At 38.5% G+C, this 21,956-nt stretch overlaps 2 protein-coding genes across 4 annotated transcripts; one reads left to right on the top strand and one right to left on the bottom strand.

Annotated features, from left to right (window-relative positions):
* Positions 1-167: 167 nt before the first annotated feature.
* Positions 168-5,880, bottom strand: anxa1a (annexin A1a). Its single transcript, XM_055050719.1, has 12 exons — positions 5,750-5,880; positions 5,152-5,231; positions 4,350-4,440; positions 3,868-3,962; positions 3,669-3,782; positions 2,565-2,655; positions 2,362-2,441; positions 1,290-1,434; positions 1,104-1,199; positions 947-1,005; positions 736-858; positions 168-619 (listed from the first exon to the last, which is right to left on the bottom strand). Exons 2-12 carry the CDS (start codon positions 5,209-5,211, stop codon positions 563-565), a joined length of 1,011 nt encoding a protein of 336 aa, XP_054906694.1. The 5' UTR covers positions 5,212-5,231; positions 5,750-5,880; the 3' UTR covers positions 168-562.
* A 2,181-nt stretch (positions 5,881-8,061) lies between these two features.
* si:dkey-96l17.6 (uncharacterized) lies at positions 8,062-21,383 on the top strand. Of its 3 annotated transcripts, XM_055050718.1 has the most exons (24): positions 8,062-8,219; positions 8,449-8,605; positions 8,673-8,853; positions 10,252-10,434; positions 12,591-12,680; positions 13,144-13,253; positions 14,338-14,430; positions 14,524-14,631; positions 14,760-14,852; positions 14,943-15,003; positions 15,091-15,221; positions 15,992-16,168; positions 16,284-16,441; positions 16,558-16,664; positions 17,589-17,695; positions 18,136-18,235; positions 18,325-18,517; positions 18,590-18,770; positions 18,839-19,076; positions 19,283-19,443; positions 19,649-19,753; positions 19,886-19,983; positions 20,068-20,146; positions 20,276-21,383. In XM_055050718.1, the coding sequence occupies exons 3-24, from the start codon at positions 8,751-8,753 to the stop codon at positions 20,324-20,326; spliced, it is 2,727 nt and encodes a 908-aa protein (XP_054906693.1). In that variant the 5' UTR covers positions 8,062-8,219; positions 8,449-8,605; positions 8,673-8,750; the 3' UTR covers positions 20,327-21,383. The 3 variants fall into 3 exon arrangements, with proteins under 3 accessions (XP_054906693.1, XP_054906691.1, XP_054906690.1); XM_055050716.1 differs by lacking the exon at positions 8,449-8,605; XM_055050715.1 differs by lacking the exon at positions 8,062-8,219 and having other exon boundaries at positions 8,252-8,605.
* Positions 21,384-21,956: the final 573 nt, after the last annotated feature.

Raw genomic sequence — 21,956 nt, forward strand, 5'->3', positions numbered from 1 at the left:
ATTATTGCTTGTTTATTAATTGCGGAAAACATCTTGTGTTTCCCAAAACTACCTGGTTCAAGCAATTCATACATTTCCTCAAACTGCCACGATTTATTTTTTAACAATATCGCACATTGGTTTGCCATATGTTTACATGCATATAAATACAAGACCCCATCAAATCATTCAATAAAAAAAGCTTTTATTTGCAGATGTTGAAGCTCCTTCAAAAATGTTGCTACAACTAGTTAGCCTGCATACATCAGCCTAAGCTTTTTGAGCCTCTGGAAATAAATGCAAAGCTAAGTCAGTCTAAAGTATTGGTCCAGGAGCACAATGTGATACCTTTGCTGCCATAATACACCATATTTTGGGGTAGAGGGAGGGTTTAAGCAGAGACAACTTCAACAGAATATTTTGCTTATTTCTAAATGTCGTGACAGTCGAAGATTCGTCTTCTCAGTCTTCCATGAGTGCACAGGACACCATACATGTCAAAAGACAATAAGGGATTTTCCACAGCTGCTGAATATCATTGGAGATCTTTGGCTTTTTCCACTTCGGTCCCAGAGGCAGGCTTTTAGTTTTCACCACAGAGAGCAAGCAGGATCCTTTCGTAGTCTCCTTTTGTGTCATCCTGATGGTAAAAAAGAAACAGTTAAACTCTAAAAGTTTTGAATGGCCTATTGTATCCATCTTAATATGTAAAACCCAAGAAAATGGAAGAAATTGCATGTTTTGATGTCTGCTCACCAGAATGTCCTGGTAGAGCGTTTTGCCGTAGTTTTTCTTGTACTCATCCTTGATCCGCTTCATGTCGATCTCAGAACGACTCACCATGATGCGAGTCAGGATGTGTTTGCGAGTGCCTTTACCCTGACGGAGAAAGAGCAAAACAAAGAATTAGAAAATGTTTGTTAGCCGACACAGAGTAGACAGAATTTTGCTCCAACACAGGCTGTACCTTCATGGCCAAGTAGAGCTTTTCCGCAAAGAACGCCGGCCTGCTTCCAGCACATTTCACTGTTGCAATTCAGAAGAACGTCTCAAGATTAATTCTAGTAGTGGTTATAATAATCTCTTAAGTAACTGAAATTAAGAGTGCAAGTATCTGCCTTCACCTATTGCTGTGAGGCAGCTTTCTATATCTCCCTTCATCTCCAAGTCGATTGCTTTGGCCACATCCACTTTGCTGTACTTTGAATACCTATCAAACACTTTAAAAAAAAGAAAGACAGAAAAAAAGCAGAATAGTGTTAACTCTGAAAGGGATGGAAACATCTTTCTCAACGGGTTACCATACTAACCTTTGCGGAGGTGTTGGGCACTCCTGGTGGTCAGGATTTCGATGAAGGCGGAGCAGTCTTTGCCCTTCCTCCCCTCGCCGGCTTCATACAGAGTCCTGGCGTCGCTGTCAATCAGCTGCTCATTGACTCCTTCAGTCCTGCCAGCCTATGACATGCAACAGCACATTGAACCATAAGACACTTATTTCTCTGCCTTGTCAACCTAAAAAAAGAAAAGAAACAATGTATACAAAAAATACAAAGCTCAGGGATGCAGAATATTTAGCTCAATCTAGGTATGTAGTATGAAAGTTGAAAAAAATGTCCCTTTATTTGCTTATGACATATTTATAAAAATTAATGAACATGTGCTAAACTCAAATTTTACTTGAGTTATTAGCATCTCAAAAGGATTACATCTCTAGATCTTTTTGTTAGTGATCAGTTTGTATCGTTTAAGTTCTTCTGACAGGATCTGCAATTCATTTCAATCTTATTTTTTGTCGAGATTGATGAAAAAGAATACAACTATAATATTGATATTATAGTTGTTATTGATATTTTTCCAAGCTCTTTAATTTCTAGGCGTTGTTGTGTTTGTTTGATCATTGTCAAATAAAAGTTACAAGCACTGGAAAGAGAAATTGTGTATGGATTTATGAGATGCTTAGTGTTAAAGAATCTTTTTGTACATTTTTCAAAGTCTGAGTTGGACATTTTTATGTTTTAATTTTATGTCAAATGTCTTCAAGCACCATGTCAAACACTTTTTTTTCTTTTCTGCTCGGATTTTGGATGAAAACACTTTGACTATTATCATGAAGCATAGGGGAAAAACACCTAAAAGTCAAACTTGTTATTTTTGGGTGCTGCTGGATAAAAAGCAAATGTCTGTCACTGTAGGAATGATAAACCTTAAAGTAAAATTATTCTGCAAAAATTATGGTCTCTTAACTCCTCCACTGTTTCAAAAATGGTCGCTGCTGGATATAATTTCTCCACAAAAAAAATTAAGGTTTGTCTGAAATCAAATATATACTTTTGTAAAACCTGGGAACCTTCCAAACTTCACTGGCTAAAATAAAGGACAAACCTTGCAGAGAGTAAGGAGGGCAGTCCTGAAGTCTCCACTGGTGTCCGACCTGATGTCCTCCTCCAGATCCTTCTTGTAGTCTAGGAAATAAAAAATAAAGAAAAAATTAATTCAGCTTGTATGAACATTCTGGCCTTTTTGTAAAAAACTATTCTCAAAGTATTTACTGCCTACGAGTTTAGAGACTCTTTTTAGGTACAGACCTTCCTTGTAGGCTTTCTTCATGTCCAAGACCTGCCTGTTGGTTCTGGAGGCCAAGATCTCGATCAGAGTATCCTCATCGGTACCAAGACCCTGACACAGGAATGTGTGAGCAGAAATACTAACATTGTGAGAAATACCTGGTATTATAACGAACCCAAATCCAATAAACCAGCTTCCACTAAGAAAACAATGGATGAATGAATTAAAAAAAAAAAAAAAAAACAGAGGATGGTACGGCCGAAGCTTTGGGCTGCAGGAGAAGAAAGTATAATCCCATTCAAAAAAGCAATATTTGGTCAGAAATGTCATTGTGTCACATCTGAATTTTATATCACAAAGTTTTGGGTATTCATTTGATTTGGAAATGAAATCATTATGATGAAGTGTCAGCAATACCAGCTGAAACAGTTGTTGTCCCCTTTGCATGCGTTTTGACAAAAGTAACACATTCACAAACATATATTTCTCATCACTATGTATGTCACTGAACTAAAGAACAAAAAAGTTGAGATAAGTAGCAATAAACATATTTATTGCTACTTTATTGCTGCTTTCTCAACTCCTAAACCTTAAATTTTGATCTGGATAGTCCTGAGTCTCCAAGTAGTCCAGAGGTCAATTTCTAATACGACTGCCAAAGATATAAAACATTGTGAAAGTGGCACGTGGAAATTATTTATCAGCATGAGAAGCATGTGTAAGCAAAAACGAGGGAAACACATTGATTTTGGCATGTAGGGCTATTACGAGTTAGCACCGTTACCGTTAGCTCACAACTGTGTCGTATCAAACTCAGTGTGGCGTCATACTCACATCAGAGTTTCGAAATTTAAGAACATGTTTAAATACTTCATACTATTTATGTGGCAGCATATTACTGAACTCTGAACTGCTGGGCAAGTTTCACTTCGGCAGAAAGAAGAAGCTCCATTATCACACACATTTCAAACTATCTACAATTTTATATACTGAAATAACCAAGACTTATGCCACTTATTTGTATGTTTAGTTATAATGGAATAGTTTAATTTTTATCATTTAACTGATTTATTTATTAGTGTGCTGTTCAAATGGATCTATTGAACTCTGTGCGTTTGACCAACCTTCATCGCCAGCTTCAGCTGCTGGGCGTCGTACTGCGCCGGTGTCTTCAGCAGAGCCAGCACCACTTCCTCCAGCTCTCCTTTCAGGGCCTTTTTCAGGTCTGTTTCCAGAGGCTACAGACAAAGCGAAGTCACGTATAAGCACAAAAATAACCTGACGTTTTTTCTGCCACTGATACATTAGAGGAGCGGTTCTGACCTTCCCATAGGCCTGTTGGTACACCTCTTTGATTTTCTGTCTCTGGTCGTTGCTCCTTCTGACCAGAATGTCGATGATGGTGTGCTCATCTACGCCTGCAGTGTGCGATTAGTTAAGACAATGATTTGTCTCATGAAGTTGTAATGACACACGATGTATGGAAGATGGTATTGATATTTCTCTTTAGCTTTTACAAACAGAATTCGGTCCATCACTCTTCATTGTTAGAGGACTTACCATCCAAAATGAAAAGTACTTTAGATACAGTAAATGGTAGAAAATTCAAAATTAAAAAATCTTTTCATCAAAATCAAATCAACATGTATTGTAAATTGTTTAAAAGTACCGTGAACTAAGACATTACAATAAAACACAAATAAATGTAAAGTTAGCAGAGGTTCCTACAGCTCTCAGGTCTTCAAGGCCAGAGGAACATGTTCACACATGTCTGACCAGAGCCTGTGTCTGGCTTTAAAAGTCACCTTTAGTCTTGATGGCTTTTTCCAGGACTCCAGCATCCGCACTGGGGTTGAAGTTTGGAGCAGCAGTCACCGTTCCCTCGTTCTTGAGGAGCTAAAAGGCAACGCAGGTGATTGGTGGGGTTGTCTTATTTGATTGATCGCTGCAAAGAGGAGTGCATGAGGTGTGCTGCAAAAGTTTTTCTTTCTTTTTTTTTCACTTTAAAGTCTTACTTGCTCAAATGCAGAAGCAAATACAACTGGCTAATAAACGTGTGCATGAAGATCACACAGAAAGCTGCAAGTGTCAGCTTGGAAATGACACTTGCAACAGACTTTACTCTCGCTTTTTGTACTTCCACGGCTGTGAGTGCCATGATGGTGCAGTGAGCAATACCTTAGGAGACGGGACAGAAATCATGCGTGAAAAAGTTGTGCAACGTTCTCCCTAATTCAACTTTAAGCAATCAGAGAAAGGAGAAGTAGCAATCTGTGTTTGAGATGTTTATAAAGGGAGGGGCACAAATTCCTGCTTCTCTGAGTCACACACACCCAAAGCTTCAGTCATCAGTTTCATTTCACACAACCTTAAAAGTACAGATTTCCTTTCATTTTTCTCTTTTCAGCTCTAATTTTATCTTTGTTTTAGGCCTACTACCTTTTCCTTCCCTTTTTACGCCCATCTTGGACTTTTTTTTTCCTCTACGCCCCCTTTCTGCCTGATCAGTTTTTCCACAAGGGCATACCACAGAGGAAGGAGGGGGAAAAAAGGAAAAAACAGAGAGGTTGGCCTTAGCAACTAAAACAGTGCTGAAGAGTTACTCACTGACTCATCGGGCATGCCCAGATAAACTGTCTGCTGCAAGAAGGCTTGGATGAAAGACATGTTGGGAGAGTTGGTTCTGTCTGTGAGAGGAGAGGACAAAGTTAGAGTTCAGCGATCATTTTAAAACGGCTAAAAACATTTTAAGAGGAGATTGCAGGCTTTGTTTTGTTGAAGATGTTTTTGTTTTTGTTTTTTAGCTTTATTCAAATCCATCAAACTTGAAGGCAGAGGAAAGACTCAATCTGAACTGTGTTCACCAGAGGTTTAACTCAGTAATTACAACAATCTGCAAACTGCGCAGCCACACCCACAACCAGCTTGACATGGAAACAGACTTTTATGGACTTCATCGACCATTTCATATAATTTCAGATGGCGCCTGAATGGGAAGTACAGCGGCGTAATAACACCGTAACAACGCAAAACCTGCAACATCTCCGCTGTCTCATCAGCCACACCCTCAGAAAGCGCATCAGTCCCGTAAGACGCAGCAAACACGCATTTCAGTTTAGACACAAACTCTGAGCTAAAGTCATAAACTAAGAACAGGAGAACAGGATGCAGTTTTTTAACTTCTTATGGCGGACAAACTACTTACCGAGAGGCCTCAGAGGGGAGAAGTTAGTCTTACTGTGTGGCTGCAGGGGCGTTGTAAGGGCAGAAGAAGTGTATTTATGTCTGAGCTAAACTCCACCTAGTGAAGCGTCCAGCCCATACTACCCAGGCTCCACCTCTGCGATTGGACTGAGCGTCTGCCCTACACAGCCTGGCGCAGCGGAGCACCGTCCGTGACGCACGGCGGCGTTCAGTGCGCAGACATCTGTGCGCGTTTTTTCTCCTGCAGATGTTTAACAGCCACGCGGCTTACTGGGACACATGTGCGGGGAAAACGCCAGGTCCTGATCCTTCATAAAAAAATGTTATCCTCTGGAAAATCACGGGGATATGCAACATGTGGGACTTCCGTGGGTAGTTTGCGTTATGGGGATTACTGACTTTATGAGAAATGCTCTGAGTTCATATTATATTCTCCTAATATGGGCCGCCTTTAGCATTCAGTTCATTTTACACATTTAACACATTTACTTATTTATCAATGCATTATTTATTTTATTTTTTTGCTGACTCAGTGTTTAAGTCGTCAGATAATTTCTCTTTAATTATGTTTGAACAAAGACATATGCATAACTTAGCCATATAGCATCTTAATTATGGAACTTGCTTGCAAAATGCACCGCTGTAGATGTTTCAGATGACCAAAATAAGCTTAATGTCACACTACACAAAAACAACTGGAGTAAATACAAATGTTCTTTTTATTATTATTTATTTATTTTCAATGTATTGCTTGAATGACAAAGTAAAAAAGTTCTCCAAGCCAATCTGGTCCTGTGTGAAAACCAGCAGAATAAGGAAATCACTTAAACAGAATCAGTGTGAAACAGGTTAAAAGAACTCTAAGCAAAAAAAAAAAAATCAAAAAGACCATGCCCCCATCTAAAGCAAGATCAGCTGTGAAATATTCTGAAATTGGTCTGGAAATAAAGACACAGGCATGAGACGGCAACTCCAAAAAACAGACAGTGGTGATCAATAAATTCACTAACTGAGGTCAATGACTTTCTCATCTCTTTCAATCAAGCCATGACATTTTTTTAAATTTTTAAATCCTGGCTGGGTGCGGCTGTGGCAGTGGAAGATTTCTAGAGAACTTTGTTAATCTCTGTTTGATTTATGCTTTAACACGGATCTGCAGCCACTTTTTCACTTTGGATCATTTTGTTCTGGACAGCTTTTTTTCCTTGATAAATGAAATCAAAATATGAGACATTTTTACAGTTTTTTTGTTTACTTGTAGGCTATCTTTGTTTGACTGACTGAAACATTTTTAAGTGTAATAAAAAGCGACAGATGCCATCATAAACGCCATTAAACACAATTAGATAAACAAAGAGATAAACATAAGCCTCGGAGTTTCCTGAAAGGAGTGTGGTTTTGGTGTGGTAAGGTAATGACTTACGTTAAGGTGTGGTAGACAATCACGTCAGCGCAGCTAAGGCCTCATACATGCCTCAACTGGACGGCTCTTTGACAGAGAGATGAATAAAAGCCAATGATGCATTTGTATGACAGGATCATTTCAACACAGGTAGAATTTGTCGTCACAATAAAAAATCAAACTTAACAAATCTTTAGTGATGAAACTCATCATCATCATCATCACACATTTCGCAATTTAAAATTTTTGCCCTGTCGTCACTTGTACTTGTGGGTTTTGAAATGACGCTTTGGTCCACTATTTGAAAAAGCAACACTTTCAGAGCTTCAGAGAGAAATACAGAAAGTGCAGGGCTGAATGCTGGGGAAAGAAAAGTGAATAGAAGGTAAAGCTGTATTTTTCATTAAAGTGGCATCAGGTTTGGATTTGCTGCTAAGTAAGGTGTGTTAAACAGATGCGCAAGCTGTGGTCCAAATGCTACAAACGAGTCAGAGTCAGCAAACGAAAGGAAATCATCCCAGACCAGGTCAGCCAAAAACAACAGGGAAGCAGAATGCAATGTCAGGCACCAGCAGCAGATGCTGCAGGATCAGAGGAGTTGGCCATCGTTTTTGAACTGCATCTCCCTGAAGAATATGGACTGTGAACAAAATATACTGCATTCAACTCCTTTTTAGTGCAATAAAGACAATTAGCCAGATTTGACCCCGATAACAGAGAAACATGTGCCATTTCCACCAAAACGAATGAAAATAAAACGACCCCTGCTTGAATAAGCGAGGAGGTAAACACAAAATATCTTCGAGTGACAACAAAGAGTCCAGTTGCAATCTGGATCTGACACAGAAGAAACCTGAGGACTCTTTGGGGGCATCTTTTTACCAACGTGCTCTGCTGCTGTGAAGCCAGGAGCTGGTGAAACTCCATCTCTGCAGTTTAATATTTAAACCCTGTCGAGAGTTTGGTTCCCCTGAGGCATCGGGCTTAGCTTGGCTTTGTCCTCCTGTAGCTTAGCAGCACTCAAACTGACCTGAGCCACAGCGACTGGGAGCACAGGACTCACAACCAGGTACTTATCTGAACTCATTTTAATCAAATTTTCCAGCTCACTACTGCTATGGCTTGGAAGAAGAAAAAAAAACACACTGATTTGGGTTTTAACGTGGTATGTTATGGAAAATAGCTTCATTTGGGGATGGTGCTTCAGGTACCATGCAAGTAGAAATTGTTCTATGAGAACTGTAGACAATTTCTTTCTTTCTAAAAATGTTAAATAAAGAAGTATTTGGGATTTTCAGCTTGCAGCTTACAGAAGCTGGAAGAGGTTGAGAGGCAGATTACACTCTCTGCGTGAATTGGCTGTGTCAGCTTTGAGACATCTGCTAATATTTAAAGGATTGAACAAGATTTCATCATGTGGACAGAAATATTTGGACCAATTTGATTACATATTAGGTAACTTTTTCTTCTTTTTTTTATCTATCTTGGCTCCACGGGGATTTGAACTTAATTTTCCCTGCAGATCTTTGGACTGATCCAGCTCCAAATGCTATAGAGAATCGGTAGAACATAAGAACAGTGGTGAGGACCGACACACATAATGTACATGAACACATCTGGGACTTCTAGAAGATCCTACTCCCTGACCTTCCTGGGAAAGAAAGTAGGGAGGCATCACTCAGTGGCACCTGCTGGGAAGCAAAGTAAGTGCATCGCATAACACAACTTCCTGACAAGGTGAAATGGGAATTTATTTGCTTTTTTTTTTGTTTTTTAAAGAGGAGGTTTCCACAGTTTGTGTGGAGATGTGAAAGTCACAGCCAGGCACCCTCAAAAAAGCAACTCTAGCAATTTATGCATGCTTAGTGTCAGAGTTAGCTCAAGGTGTTTCTGAAGCTGATTTGTCCTTTCAGAGCACTAACACAAGGTTTGAAGGCCTTCTTGCATTTTTATGAATCGACAAGGGAAACACTTCATCTTCCTAATTATCAAACCAGTGAAGATCAGTTTTCTCTCCAAAACAAAGAAGATAAACTCTGGAATGACTTTTTGCATTTTAAAAGAGTCATTCTCTAAAAGAGTTTAATTGTTATTTAACTCTATATGTATATAAGAAATGTCACTTTTTTTTTGTAAGTTTTATTTAAATTTCCATTAATACTCTTAGGTGTTTTTATTCTGTATTGATTGTATTTCAATTATTTATAATCAACAGGTGAATTCTTTTATTTTTCTCTGTATCATTTTGGCAGAGGCTTGATATAAGTCCACTGTGTTTTTGCCTCTTCTTGCACTTTTATAATTATTTTTTCATCTTGATATCTTTAATATGTATTTTAAACTATCCAAACTAAGCTAAACAACTAAACTAATCTAAACTTATCACATCTTGATAACTTACAGTGATTTTTTGTTTGTTTGCTTATTTGCCATATCATAAACTCTGCAGCTTCCTCCCGCTATTTTAAGATATTTCTGCAACTCTGCTGTAGTCCTAATTTGTCTGATCTCAGGACACAGTATAGATAAAACATTTCTCACCTCCGCAGCTGCTGTCTCACAGTTGATGGTGCAGCAACGGTCAGAGTGGGAATAAGAAACGATGGCGGAGTCAATGATCAGAAAGGCTTGAATTGTCTAAGTTACTATACTTGTTTGAATTACACATTTAGTTGAGTTGTTGCGAGATAAACACAGATTACCATTAACATGGGTTCCTTTCCATTAATGGCAACATTAATTGTAGGTATCTTAAAATCAGACGTGACAGAAAGTTACAGAGGAGCTCAGAGTTACAGATCTTTTCGTCAAGCGTTGCCGTGGGAAGGCTTACACCAGTGTGAATAGAAAAGCTCTTTGAATGTGCCGCAGTCGTTGAGCTGCATTCTGGGCTTGAACTCAGAGAAGTATGTCTGGAATGCTAAGAAAACGATCAAGACTCAAACCTTCAGCATTTCAAGAGGAACTGAACAACGTCTAGTGAAATATATTTCTGATTTCATTTTTAATTCCACCACAAGACCTTGCATATAAGCATTTATATTCACATGACCTCCATGCAGTGTTCATTTAGATCATCTGAATGTTGTTCTCTGTCTCAGTTGCCTGGGAGACGACTATCGGGTCGACAGAGGAGCCGGAGGAGCCGTCACAGTCGGGCCATGCCCCAGTGTCGGAGCAGGATTTGGAAAACCTGCCCGGGAGTGTACCGGAGTTAAAGGAGCGGAGGCCAAGTCCAAAATTTCCCAACTCACAGTTTCAGCAGTACGGAAACAACACATCAGGTCAGTCTTAGTCTCATTCGGCTTCGCTCTGGTTTAAGTCTTTGGGTTCATTTTCTGTCTGTTCCCAAGCTAAGGCAGCTGATGCATTTCCCCGTGGTAGGAACTTTCAGTATCCTGACATGATTTCTGTTTTTCCACTGAAAGGTATTTCTGAGAAGAGAATAGCAGCATGACGACACGCCTAGATTCCTGTACCAGAAAACAAAGAGGGGATGGGGGTGTGACAGATATAGTGGAGAAAGATTTAAAGCATACTGTTTGATTGGAATCACTCTGTGCTTTAGATGTAAGATGATGCAAAAAGTAAAAAAATAAAATAAACAGGGCATAACCTCTTTGATAATTTTAAATAAAAATATTTTTTTGTTTTGATTGGGGTTTCTTGTTTCATTTCAAAAGATGTAAATCACCCAAAAAATGCACACATTCAGTCAGATGTCATCTTGAAATTGTATGTAATACTTTAAATAAAATGTGATGTTCTTGAAATTTATGTCTTCATTCTTGTGCTCACAACGGATCAATAAAATTGTCATAAATGTCTCAAAAATCAGTTCAGTCATTACAGTAGAGCCCACCTCGAATTGCTTCTTCTCATCCGTAAAAAGGTTAATAATTACACTCTTGAATGCTTTCACTTGATGTTGATCATGTGACTGAGAGGCGCTCCGCAGGGGGCATGAGGGTGTTAACGCTGGTGCCGCATATTTAGGTCTTCTCCACTTCATCGGACTGAGTCCTTCTTCTTCAGCAGTTCTTCTTGCACTTTATTATTAAGCAGCTCTTTGTGTTGGCCTGTCACATTAAAATCTCAGCAATGTAGACTTACGTGTAATTACGTCACTACAAAATATAAAAACGTTGTAGGTGGATAAAGATTTGATGACAGGCAGCTCCAAAGGTGGTAAACATATTTCCTCTGTTCTTAATTATAGCCAGAGGCTGATGGGCTGGAATGTATTTTAATTAAAATGTTGTACATCCTGCATTATCTTTGTAGCATTCTGGATTTCTTTCATTCTTGAGAAATAATCAGTGAGACAAACTTCTTCAAAGTAAGCCTTTCGTAGATTAGGTTCAAATCATTTGAGGGAATTTCCTAAATTTTCGTTGCCACGTTTTTGCTGAGTATTAAAGAAACCCAAAACACAGAAAACCAAAGAAGCTTGTGTGTAAAATAAATTGTTCCGTCTCTATGTTGCAAAAGTGACAGCTTTATATTAGGAGTAACAGCCTGATAGATTTAGAGACACAGAAAATGTCTTGCAGATGACCAGAAGCCTTTTACGTTCGGCAAAGTGAATAAATATTTTATCAATATTATCAAAAAACATTATCATCAAATACGTGTTACCAGCACTCAAATGCAGAGGTGTTAATTAAAAAAACAGATTAATTAACACCTCTGTAGCAAAAAGTGTTATAATCTGGGATAATAATCCTACTTTTCGCCAGATTTAGTTTGTGTTTTGGACAATTTAGTTTTTCTTGTTTTCAAATAGATATACAATTTTTTAAATTTTACTTTCATGTGTTTGTGTTTTATTCTTTTGTTACACCTGATTTTCCCTTTTGTGGGACAATAAGGGTGTTTCTATTCTATTCTATTCTATTCTATTCTATTCTATTCTATTCTATTCTATTCTAATGTAAACTGTAATAATCTACTGAAATTTCAACAGGAATACCTTCATCTTTCAGATTCACTAGTGAATATGCCTGTCGTTACATGTCCAACTATAATACCTTATATTAAGAAAAGATAAAGCTCCCCTGTTATCAGTGAGTCTCAACACACCCCAGTAGATAAGATAAGTGTGTTAGGCTGCTTTTGTTTTTCCTGAAGGATTGGCTTTGTGAATGTCTGATGATGGAAAAATGACTGGAAACAGAATAAAGAAAATGAGGAAAGAATTAAGCTGATAAAGCAGTACAGGACCATTTTTAATTATTATTTTCAACAGTAAAGATCGAGACAAAAAAACCCTAAATAATTACATAAGCAAAACTAATAAAAGCATGTGATCCATATCCATATGTTCACTCTATACTAAGGTAAAGAGAAATTTCATGCTTTAAATATGAATGCTTTCTGTTTCTCTTTTGTCAATGAACTCTTTCTGTTTTACAACGGCCTTCCAACTTTCCTGTACAAGACATGCATCAGCACAAAAATCCATGGAGGAGGAGGTGGGCTGCTTTTAGACGCTGGATTGTTGCAGACAGGAGGAAACGCAATGGACAAGGTTTTGTATACAAAATAAATTATGTTAATGTGATGAGGGTTGAGTATCTGAATGGAGGCATTTTTAGATATATTTTTAAGAACTGCAATTTAGATCTACATTTAAACCACTATTTTTAAATGTGCTTTTCTCTCTTCAGAGGATTAGAGGATAAGAAAAATTGGATACAAATGACTATTTTTACCTTGTCTGACCTACTAACAGCACATCTTAGACAAGAACCCCAAATAAAATTTTCAAGCTCACTTGTCAGAACAATTTTATTCTTTAACATTTAAGTTGGGTTGAAAAAAACAGCAAAAAAACATATAAAATATGAGTTACCAAGTGAACCACGATGGAAAGAACTATTTCATTGAAACAGTTCACAGACATGAGAGACAGAGGTTACTTCGATAATAATTATCAACCTGAGTTCCTGCTCTAAAGTAAACAATAATCATACATATTTATTTTTATGCAGGCTCATCAGAGTCTCAGCTGGGAGTTGGCAGTGATGCCAGAGAAGCTGAGCGATCACAGGAACTGAGGATTTACATCCCCTATGAGTCGGCTGAGCTCTGCGTCGCTCAGGTAAAACAATGAGCAGCACCAGGAAAACAGTGCAATGAGGAAAGAATTAAGCTGATAAAGCAGTACAGGACCATTTTTAATTATTATTTTCAACAGTAAAGATCGAGACAAAAAAAACCCTAAATAATTACATAAGCAAAACTAATAAAAGCATGTGATCCATATCCATATGTTCACTCTATACGAAGGTAAAGAGAAATTTCAGAGGAGCTCAAACAGCAAAATACTTACAGGGAAATCTGTTTTATGTAAAGTAGTCAGACATCTTTTTCACATTCTGTCACACTGAAACTACAACCAGCTTTACGTTTAAATGGGATTTTATGGGATGGGTCGACACAAAAATATTACATTATTGTGAAGTAGGGAAAAAATGCTAAATTGTTTTTGCAAAAACTGCTGGAGGAGCAAAGAACTGAGAGGAGAAGATGGAAAGAAGACACCACGCAATGGCAGAAAGTATAAGTTAGGGAGCATGTGGCCTTACACTTTGACTTTCAGAACCTAAAAAGTCAAAGTCAGTTTGATTTCCTCTAAAGTTATTCTTTAACTTTAAAGGTATGAGATGAAGTTATAGAGAAGCAGGGTTAGTTTACAAGTGGTTCCAAGAATTAGCTTGTCATGCTTTTGTAAAAAAAAAAAAAAAAAAAAAAAAAAATATATATATATATATATATATATATATATATATATATATATATATATATATATATGCACTTCTTTGTATTAGTCTACAAGATAATGCCCTAATAAATACATAGATTATTGTAATTGTAACATCACAAAATGTAAAGAAATTCAAGGAGTAGAATCTCTCCAATACACATAATATCTACTGTAATTTCACTGAAAACCAAAGCTGTAGTTTTGGTTTTGGTTGAATGTCAAGCAGCCATCAAGACATCTGAATGCAGTTGTTAAGTATGAGCACAATGGAGCTACTGTCATATATCTGGTGTTTTATTCTTACTCACTCTCACATGGTTGCCCTGATGCTGCTACCTCGAAGCCATTAGGTCATGTTGCAAAACAGGATGCAGTTTTGCACATTTTGGTGAACTGACAGCACATTGTGTACGAACAGATTGCTGAAGACATGAAGGCAATGAAGAAGAGACACCTGCAAACTGTGCAGGAGCTGGAGGAGAATTTTCAGTTCACAGCACAGGAGACACAGGTGAAAGAAAAAAAGTGTAAGAGTGTGTGAATATGAAGTTAAACAGAACGTTCATCGAAGGTCTGCATGTGTTCTCGGGAACGGATCATACAGAAGGTCAGATCTCACTACCAGAACAAACTGAACACTGTGAGGAGATTCCTGAACCTCTACCAGGACAAAGTGGAGAAGAAGAAGGCTGACCTGGAGAAGAAAGTTGCAGTAGGTCACTCAGAAATGCATCTTTTCCTTTTCATGCAAACATTTAACTTACTAATCCATTATTTCTGTTCCACCGTATGGTGGATCATGGAGACTGCAATTGAAGAAGACATTTATGTGTATTGCAGGAGCTGACTGCACACAACGAGCAGCTGCTGGAGGAGCAAAGAGCTGAGAGGAGAAGATGGAAAGAAGAGACCCTGCAATGGCAGAGAGAAAAAGTTAGGGAGCATGTGGCAGAGCACACTCTAGTGGCCATATTGCAGAAGAGCGGGAGTAAAAAATAACACGTGTTTTTTCTTTTGCGTCAGAGCAAAATGCTAGAGCTGTTCTCCAGCAGGCTGGATGCCCTGCACTGCCACCAGGCCTCCAGTGAGTCCAGCAGCATTTGGCGACATGGACAAAGAAAGAACAAGAAAAAGGGCTGAAAAGTCTCTCTGTGTGTGTTACCCCGAGCAGCACTGCAGGAGCTGCAGATGGCCAGACAAGAAATAGGGCAAGTCCAAGAAATATTGGTAGTATCTTCATCACAGGCGCAACAGGGAGCAGCAGAGGATGAGGAGGGGTCAGACAAGAAAGAACAAACGGAGGTGGGTCATCAAAATGACAAAATAGTGATATGTGCTCAAGACCTTTTCTTTTGCTTCGTTTAATCTGTGAGAGTAATCAATCATTCAACATAGAGTGGTGTACAAAAATATTTCCCCCCTTTCTGGTCTCTCAAAATCTTTCAAATACTCAAACAATCTTTTTATGTCACCCAAATGTAACTGTAAATAGAAATTTTGTTTTCTAATGATGATTTTAGTTATCATGGGAAAAAAGCTAAGCCAAATTAACTCTACAGCAAAAATAAATAAATAAATAAATAAAAAGTTAGTCCCCCTTGCTAAATCATGGCTATACAATGATTGGCCACATCTTTTTTTCCTTTTGGTTACATGTCACCTTCCTCTATGTTTCAAGACCAAGCAAAAAAAAAAAAAAAAAAATGCCCGTCTTGCATTTGCCATACAAAACATTTTCATGATTTGTTTGGAAATTATGTTCCATGGATTTATGGTCAAACTGGAAACCTTTTTGAAGTTGTCTGTCTCACCACATCCAGTCTGAGATTGCTTAACTACTCTTTCTCTTTTTTTTGCAAAGAAGAGTACAACCTTCGCAGCAGTGGTTTCTACCAGAGGTGGCTGAATGTTTTTTTTTTTTTTTTAATCTTTTGCCTATCTTTTTGATGAATAAAAGTGGAACAAAATCAAATTTCTCTACGTACCTGGATTACTTTTCTTTCATATTAATATTTAGTGATTGTTTAAATGCAAGCAAGTGCATTTTTAGGTCGCTGTGCATTTCTGTTCAGACATGCAGTGTCTCAGATCAGCCACTGGAGGGGGCCAACGCCCGCCTGGAGGAGCTGAAGGAGAGCCTGTACCAGAAGGAGAGGGAGATCACTGTGTTCATGGAACCAGAGAAGATCCCTGTCCCTCCTGTCCCACAGCCACACTGCAGCGTCCTGCTCCCCACCGTCATAACCAAGGTGCCAGCCACATACTGCGCAGAGCAACTTCCCTCAGGCTGCTAATCGCGTTAATCATTGTCAAATGTGTCTTCCAAAGTTGATGTTTGATACCTTCCCATCATTTTTCCTCAAGGCCCATGAAATCTGCAGCGTAGTGCCGGAGTCGAGAGCTCTTTTGCAGCAAATGATTGAAGACAATCAGGCTGCTTTGGCTGAAGCCAGAGACAAACTTCATCTGCAAACTGCTAAACAGGACAGCAATGATAAAGAGAAGACTCCCAGACAAGAGGGGTCAGAGGCATTCAAAAATGTCTGCAAAAAAATTACCATGGCTTGAAATATCTATGTAAACCTTTACTGAGGAAAAATATTAAATCTGCAGTTTAAACTTTTGTTTCACCTTATAGGTCAGATGAGTCAAGCCTGTCTTTTCTGCAAGAGACAGTGAGGGAGCATGAGGTGTGTCAAATTGCTTTAGACTTCATCAAATCTGGGGAATGCCCTGTAATGAATGGTATGTTCAACTCTAAGGTCAGCTGAATATTGGCCCAAAAATGTGAGTAAATGAATAGCTACACAAACACTAGAGGACAACAACTGTATTGATCAAAACACTGATCACACAAGCTGTTATAATAAACATTTTCAATGTTTCTATTGAGGGAGTTCAACTTTTACCTATCAAACACAGCTGTGACGTTCATTGGCAATTCCTGCGTGACCTTACAAAGCACTGCATGCAATCAAGTTTGAGTTCACATTCATGTATCACCAAACTAGTCAAAGCTGAACTTCTTGATTCAGGACAGAAACTTCTTCAACCACAAGTCTTATATGAGATATTAACTTTTAAAACAGTCAAGCCCAAAATTACTGGACTAGCTAAAGAGAATCAAGGGAGGGAGCAAAGATTAGGATGATGGTTAGGTGGCTCCTAATTTCAAAGACTTGGAGCTCATCGCCAAAGATGAGGAATGAAAATACAAGTTGCAACATGAAAAAGCTTCCCAGCAAAAAGTTTGATTGTTGTAGTGCTTAAAACAACTTTTATATTGGCTATTGTAATATTTTAAATGTTAATAGGAAAGAAAAATGCTTATTTCTTTGGCATTGTTGTATCATGCTCTGAGACTTCCCTATCTGTCTTCCTGTCAGCAACAAACCTGGTTGTTGAAAATATCTTTGAATCTAAATCAAGTAGGGGTCTGAGTGATTTGGGGTTCAACTGTAACATAATTCATTTAAACATATCAGCCTTACTGTTCTCTGCTGGAGAGCGCACATGATGAATTAGACCAAAGTTCCACTGAACCAACATCTTGAGGTAGATTCTAACCACTTTTATTATTGCAGTTACATCCACCTTGCAATCACATCAGATGATCACATTTACTTTTCCTGTCTGAGAAATGATGAATGACTTTTACTCTGTGCTTAGATTGTGAAATGTCTGAGCTGGAGGACATCGTGGGACAAGAGACATTTCCAGCCACACAGAGGACTGTAAAGGGCATTGGCCAGCAGCTTCTCCTGCTGCAGGATCAGGTAAGCGTTCAGACTCAGAGCCACCAGAGTAATTTTAACATAATGAATGGTTCAAGTCCATGTTAGTCAACATGCTTGTGACTCTCCATAGGCTACTTTGTAATATTTTAGCTAAGCTTATTATTGATGCTATTTTTTAGCATCAGAACGCTGGGTCCAAACTGATGGGCACACTTTGGAAAGAATTTTCTAGTTTATTATTTCAATTTGAGATTCTTGGAGTTACTGTTGGGTCAAAGTTGGGGCTATGAGATTATTGTTTTCCAAAAATCACTTCTTTTTTTTATCCTTTCAATAAAATCCTTTCAACTGTGAGAGAAATAATAGCAAAGTAGAAGTGATTGGGAATGACACCTTTAGAATCAAAACTTACCTCAACAAACTGAAGATGCTTTTTGAATGTCTACAGTACCAACGTCTTTTCATTATTTTCTCTTAAGCTGAAGCGAGAAAAGGAAGAGAAAAAGAAGGTGGTTGAGAATTACACATTTGAAAGAGCAATGAGGAAGAAATATTATAACATGGTGGAAGAAATGAAAGGTACACAAACATTACCAACTTACAATCAAGTTTTTTCAGTAAGGACTAGACTCTTGTGACTTTTTTTCATGCTCCTATGTCCCTATTAGGTAAAATCAGGGTGTTTTGTCGAATTCGTCCAGTGAACCGTAGTGAAGCTACACAAGGTGGGGCCGTTGTGGTGGCTAAATTAGATGATTACTCTGTCACTGTGGAAACCCAACGAGGTCCCAGAGAGTTTCAGTTTGATAAGGTGTTCAGTACAGAGGCCTCTCAGGAGGATTTGTTTAAAGATGTAAACAGGTAAAACAATACAACACACAAGAATGTCAAACACTTTGTTTCCCAATAACTCCCAACATTTCCCTCCCACAGGCTGATGCAGTCAGTCATCGATGGATACAATGTTTGCATTTTTGCATATGGCCAGACAGGCTCAGGGAAAACATTCACCATGGTTGGGGACAAAGATCAGAAGAACCCTGGGATTATGCCCAGATCTTTTAACGCCATTTTTGACATCATGCAAGAGAACCGCTCTAAATTTGACTTCAAGGTACCAGTCTCCCCCCTGCTTCTTCCTGCCTCTGGTTGCAGTGCTTCTTCATCCTTCCCCCTCCTCAGGTTTCGGCCTACATGCTGGAGCTGTACAACGACAGGCTGCAGGACCTCTTCGTGAGCCAGGCGGGTGAGGCCCATGCACAGACACAACCCCATGGCCCGACCAGGCGGGTGGAGATCAAAAGGAACAGAAAAGGGGTTGTGTTCGCCCAAGGAGCAGAGACAAAGGAGGCTTCCAGTGCCCAGGAGCTTTATGCTCTGTTCCAACAGGCTTGCGCCAATCGACACATCTCCGCCACCAGTGAGTGACCCGTACTGTGCAGTTCAAACAGGGCTACGCTAAATGGTTTGGAGTAATCCTTTTAGCTCCAGTTAGAGAAAAGTTAGCAGAGAATCGGCTTTCAGAAGAGCCACGTTTATTAGAACGTGATCGGGTGAGCTCTATCTGAAACTATCTGTACAAAAGTGCATCACAATTCTGAACTAACAGTTCTGGTTGTTTTTAAGAGATGAATGTCGAAAGTTCCCGCTCCCATCTGATTGTTGGCATCATGGTGGAAAGCAGGAATCTGACTAATGGGAGTGTCAACACTGGAAAGCTGAGCCTCGTAGATTTGGCAGGGAGTGAAAGAGCAGCAAAGACAGGCGCCAAGGACCACCAGCTAAAGGTGTGCTCCATGAAAAGTATTCAAACCCCTTGAATATTTTTGGTGAGTTTGCAGTTGTGCAAATCTCTTGTTTTTCAGAAGAGTTTTGAAATACGCAAGGCTTGGGATACTAACTTAAAACCTGCTTTAAGGCTTAAAAATATAGAGTGTAGGAGTATCAAAATAAATGGGATTGAACATTAATGCACTGCATGCCACTTTGTAGGAGGCAAATTCAATCAACAAGTCTCTGAGTGCCTTGGGTGATGTGATCTCAGCATTGTCTGCAGAGCTGCCACATGTACCGTACAGGAACAGCAAGCTCACACAGGTGCTGGTGTAAAAACCCATACACAAACTAGATTTATCCAAAGAACATGCAGTAAACAAAAAAGCTGATGAAAACCAAATGTGGTCCTGGATTGTAAATTCTGTCATGCAAAGCAGCACAACTCCTTTCCAGGTTATGCAGGACTCTTTGGGAGGAAATGCCAAAACCCTCATGATTGTCAACATTTCCCCATCAGAATACAATCTGGATGAAACTCTCACATCTCTCATGTAAGAATCAAACACAAAAAGAGACATTTGTTTATTTATTGCACTGGTAGAAATCTATGTATTGAACTTGATGGGTCTTTTCAGTTATGCAACGAGAGTAAAGGCCATAACTAACAACGCCCAGAGAAATGTGGACAGTAAAGAGATCGCCCAGCTGAAAGAGGTCCACACAGTTTCAATTTGTTCTGCTTTCACATGAAGCTCTGCTGTCTCAAAATAAAACAAAATGTTTAATATTACTTCAGTGTTTTAAATTACTAAAATCTTGGTTGCCTCTCTGTGTTTCTTACAGGTGATCATGAAACTGAAATCTGGACAGGCGGTGGAAGAGGTGGACGTTTGATACGTTGTTGTTTCTGCACACTGTGTTTTATCAGGCAGTCTTGTAGTCGCTGGCATGTTTAAAAGGTTTAAATGTTGGATGAAGATGGTGGGGTTCACAAGTAAGTCACATTTTGTTTTAGAGATTGAAAGCTGTTTGAAAATGAATGTTGGTGCATTGAGCTATAGAATAAAACTCCCACAATTCAGGTTCTGTTTGTCTGAAGGATGACAAAGACTTAGTGATTCATACATGCAAAGGGTTATTATATATATGTGTAAAAAACTGAAAACAGTGGTTTTATATGCCAAGAATGAAAACAAGTTTTTTTTTCTAGTTTGACTTATAATATGAAATAAAAAGGACTGGAAAAGCTGTAGTTTAAAATAATCAACTTTGATATTAATCTATTAAATAGAGCTATTTTGAGCTGTCTTACAATTTCATGAACTGTGAATTTATTTCTATCTTTACTTATCCTGTTGGGATTTTGTGTCACAGTCACATACCCACTACTGCAATTAATTGCAAAATGTATAAGCAGAAGAATATTTTTTTTACACATTTTTACACAGACGACATTAACCACACAGACATACCGACAAGAGAATGATTTAGATCAAAGTGTTAGAACGGCCCAGTCAAAGTTACAACCTAAATCCATAGATTTCACAACGAATGGATAGACCTGTCAAAATAATCCATAAATCAGTTAAATCTTAAACTTCATGATTAATTTTATTTGTTGTTTATTTTGGATGTTTAAAATGTCTTCCAGTTCCAGTGTTAAATGTTCATTAGAATCTAAAGTTTATTGATCTGGAAGAATGTGTTATGACTACTTGAAAATGGTTTTGTAACAACAATATTATCGTTAATTGCGATACCTTTTGGGACAATTTATCATCCAGCAAAATTTGTTATCATGACAGACGTACTAATGTACACAGAGAGAACATGAAAAAGATTCAGGAGTATGTTTTTGCAATTATGTATAGAATTTGTAGTAGATTGTATCTTCTGCTGCTTTGTTTGTCTTTGTTCCTCTCCAAAAGCTCTAAGCCATCAAAATAAATTGCTGGAGTCATTTTAGAACAGTTTGTCTTCTCTTTTTTTACCTGTTGCTGGGCCCAGTCTTAATTGTCACGCTCTCATAATCTATGACGTAGATCCCACAAGTGGATCTTTTTGTTTCGCCGCACACAGGCATTTTTTCCAACATTGCGTGCTCCGTTTTATTGGCTGCTTTGGATCAGTGGCCAATCAACGCACGCTGGCCTTCATTTGTTATTCTTGATTAGTTTAAATTGCTCTGTGAGTCAGTCGGCTAGAGCAAAGTGAAGGACAAAGCCTGCAGTGAGGACCAGAGAGCAGATGGAGGGGGTATATGACTGATGAAAGGGCTAACAGCTCCTTAGGACTTCGTAGTTTGCTTTGCTGATTAAACCACTTTGCTGCTGCACAGACATCAGAAAGGAAAATGAAGGATTCTTCTGTAATTGCAGTTTTACAAAAGCACCAACTTTTTGGTATTTTATTTGGTAGACTAACACAAAGCAGTGCCACGAAGGCCAGTTTCCATCTTATACAAACTAAATAAGTTAGTTTGGCTGAAACTTATTTTGTACAACCATCATATGTTTTACATCCT

This window comes from Poeciliopsis prolifica, unplaced genomic scaffold, assembly GCF_027474105.1.
Source record: "Poeciliopsis prolifica strain line A6 unplaced genomic scaffold, Auburn_PproV2 SCAFFOLD031, whole genome shotgun sequence".
Lineage (NCBI taxonomy): Eukaryota > Metazoa > Chordata > Actinopteri > Cyprinodontiformes > Poeciliidae > Poeciliopsis > Poeciliopsis prolifica.

Coding starts and splice junctions, on each gene's coding strand:
- anxa1a (XM_055050719.1), bottom strand. CDS start 5,211: ATGTCTTTCATCCAAGCCTTCTTGCAGCAGACAGTTTATCTGGGCATG. Junction 3,783..3,867: donor ACCAACAGGCCTATGGGAAG/GTCAGAACCGCT, acceptor CTTTGTCTGTAG/CCTCTGGAAACAGACCTGAA. Junction 1,006..1,103: donor AAGCTGCCTCACAGCAATAG/GTGAAGGCAGAT, acceptor GAATTGCAACAG/TGAAATGTGCTGGAAGCAGG.
- si:dkey-96l17.6 (XM_055050718.1), top strand. CDS start 8,751: ATGTACATGAACACATCTGGGACTTCTAGAAGATCCTACTCCCTGACC. Junction 19,077..19,282: donor TCGACACATCTCCGCCACCA/GTGAGTGACCCG, acceptor GTTGTTTTTAAG/AGATGAATGTCGAAAGTTCC. Junction 19,754..19,885: donor GGAACAGCAAGCTCACACAG/GTGCTGGTGTAA, acceptor ACTCCTTTCCAG/GTTATGCAGGACTCTTTGGG.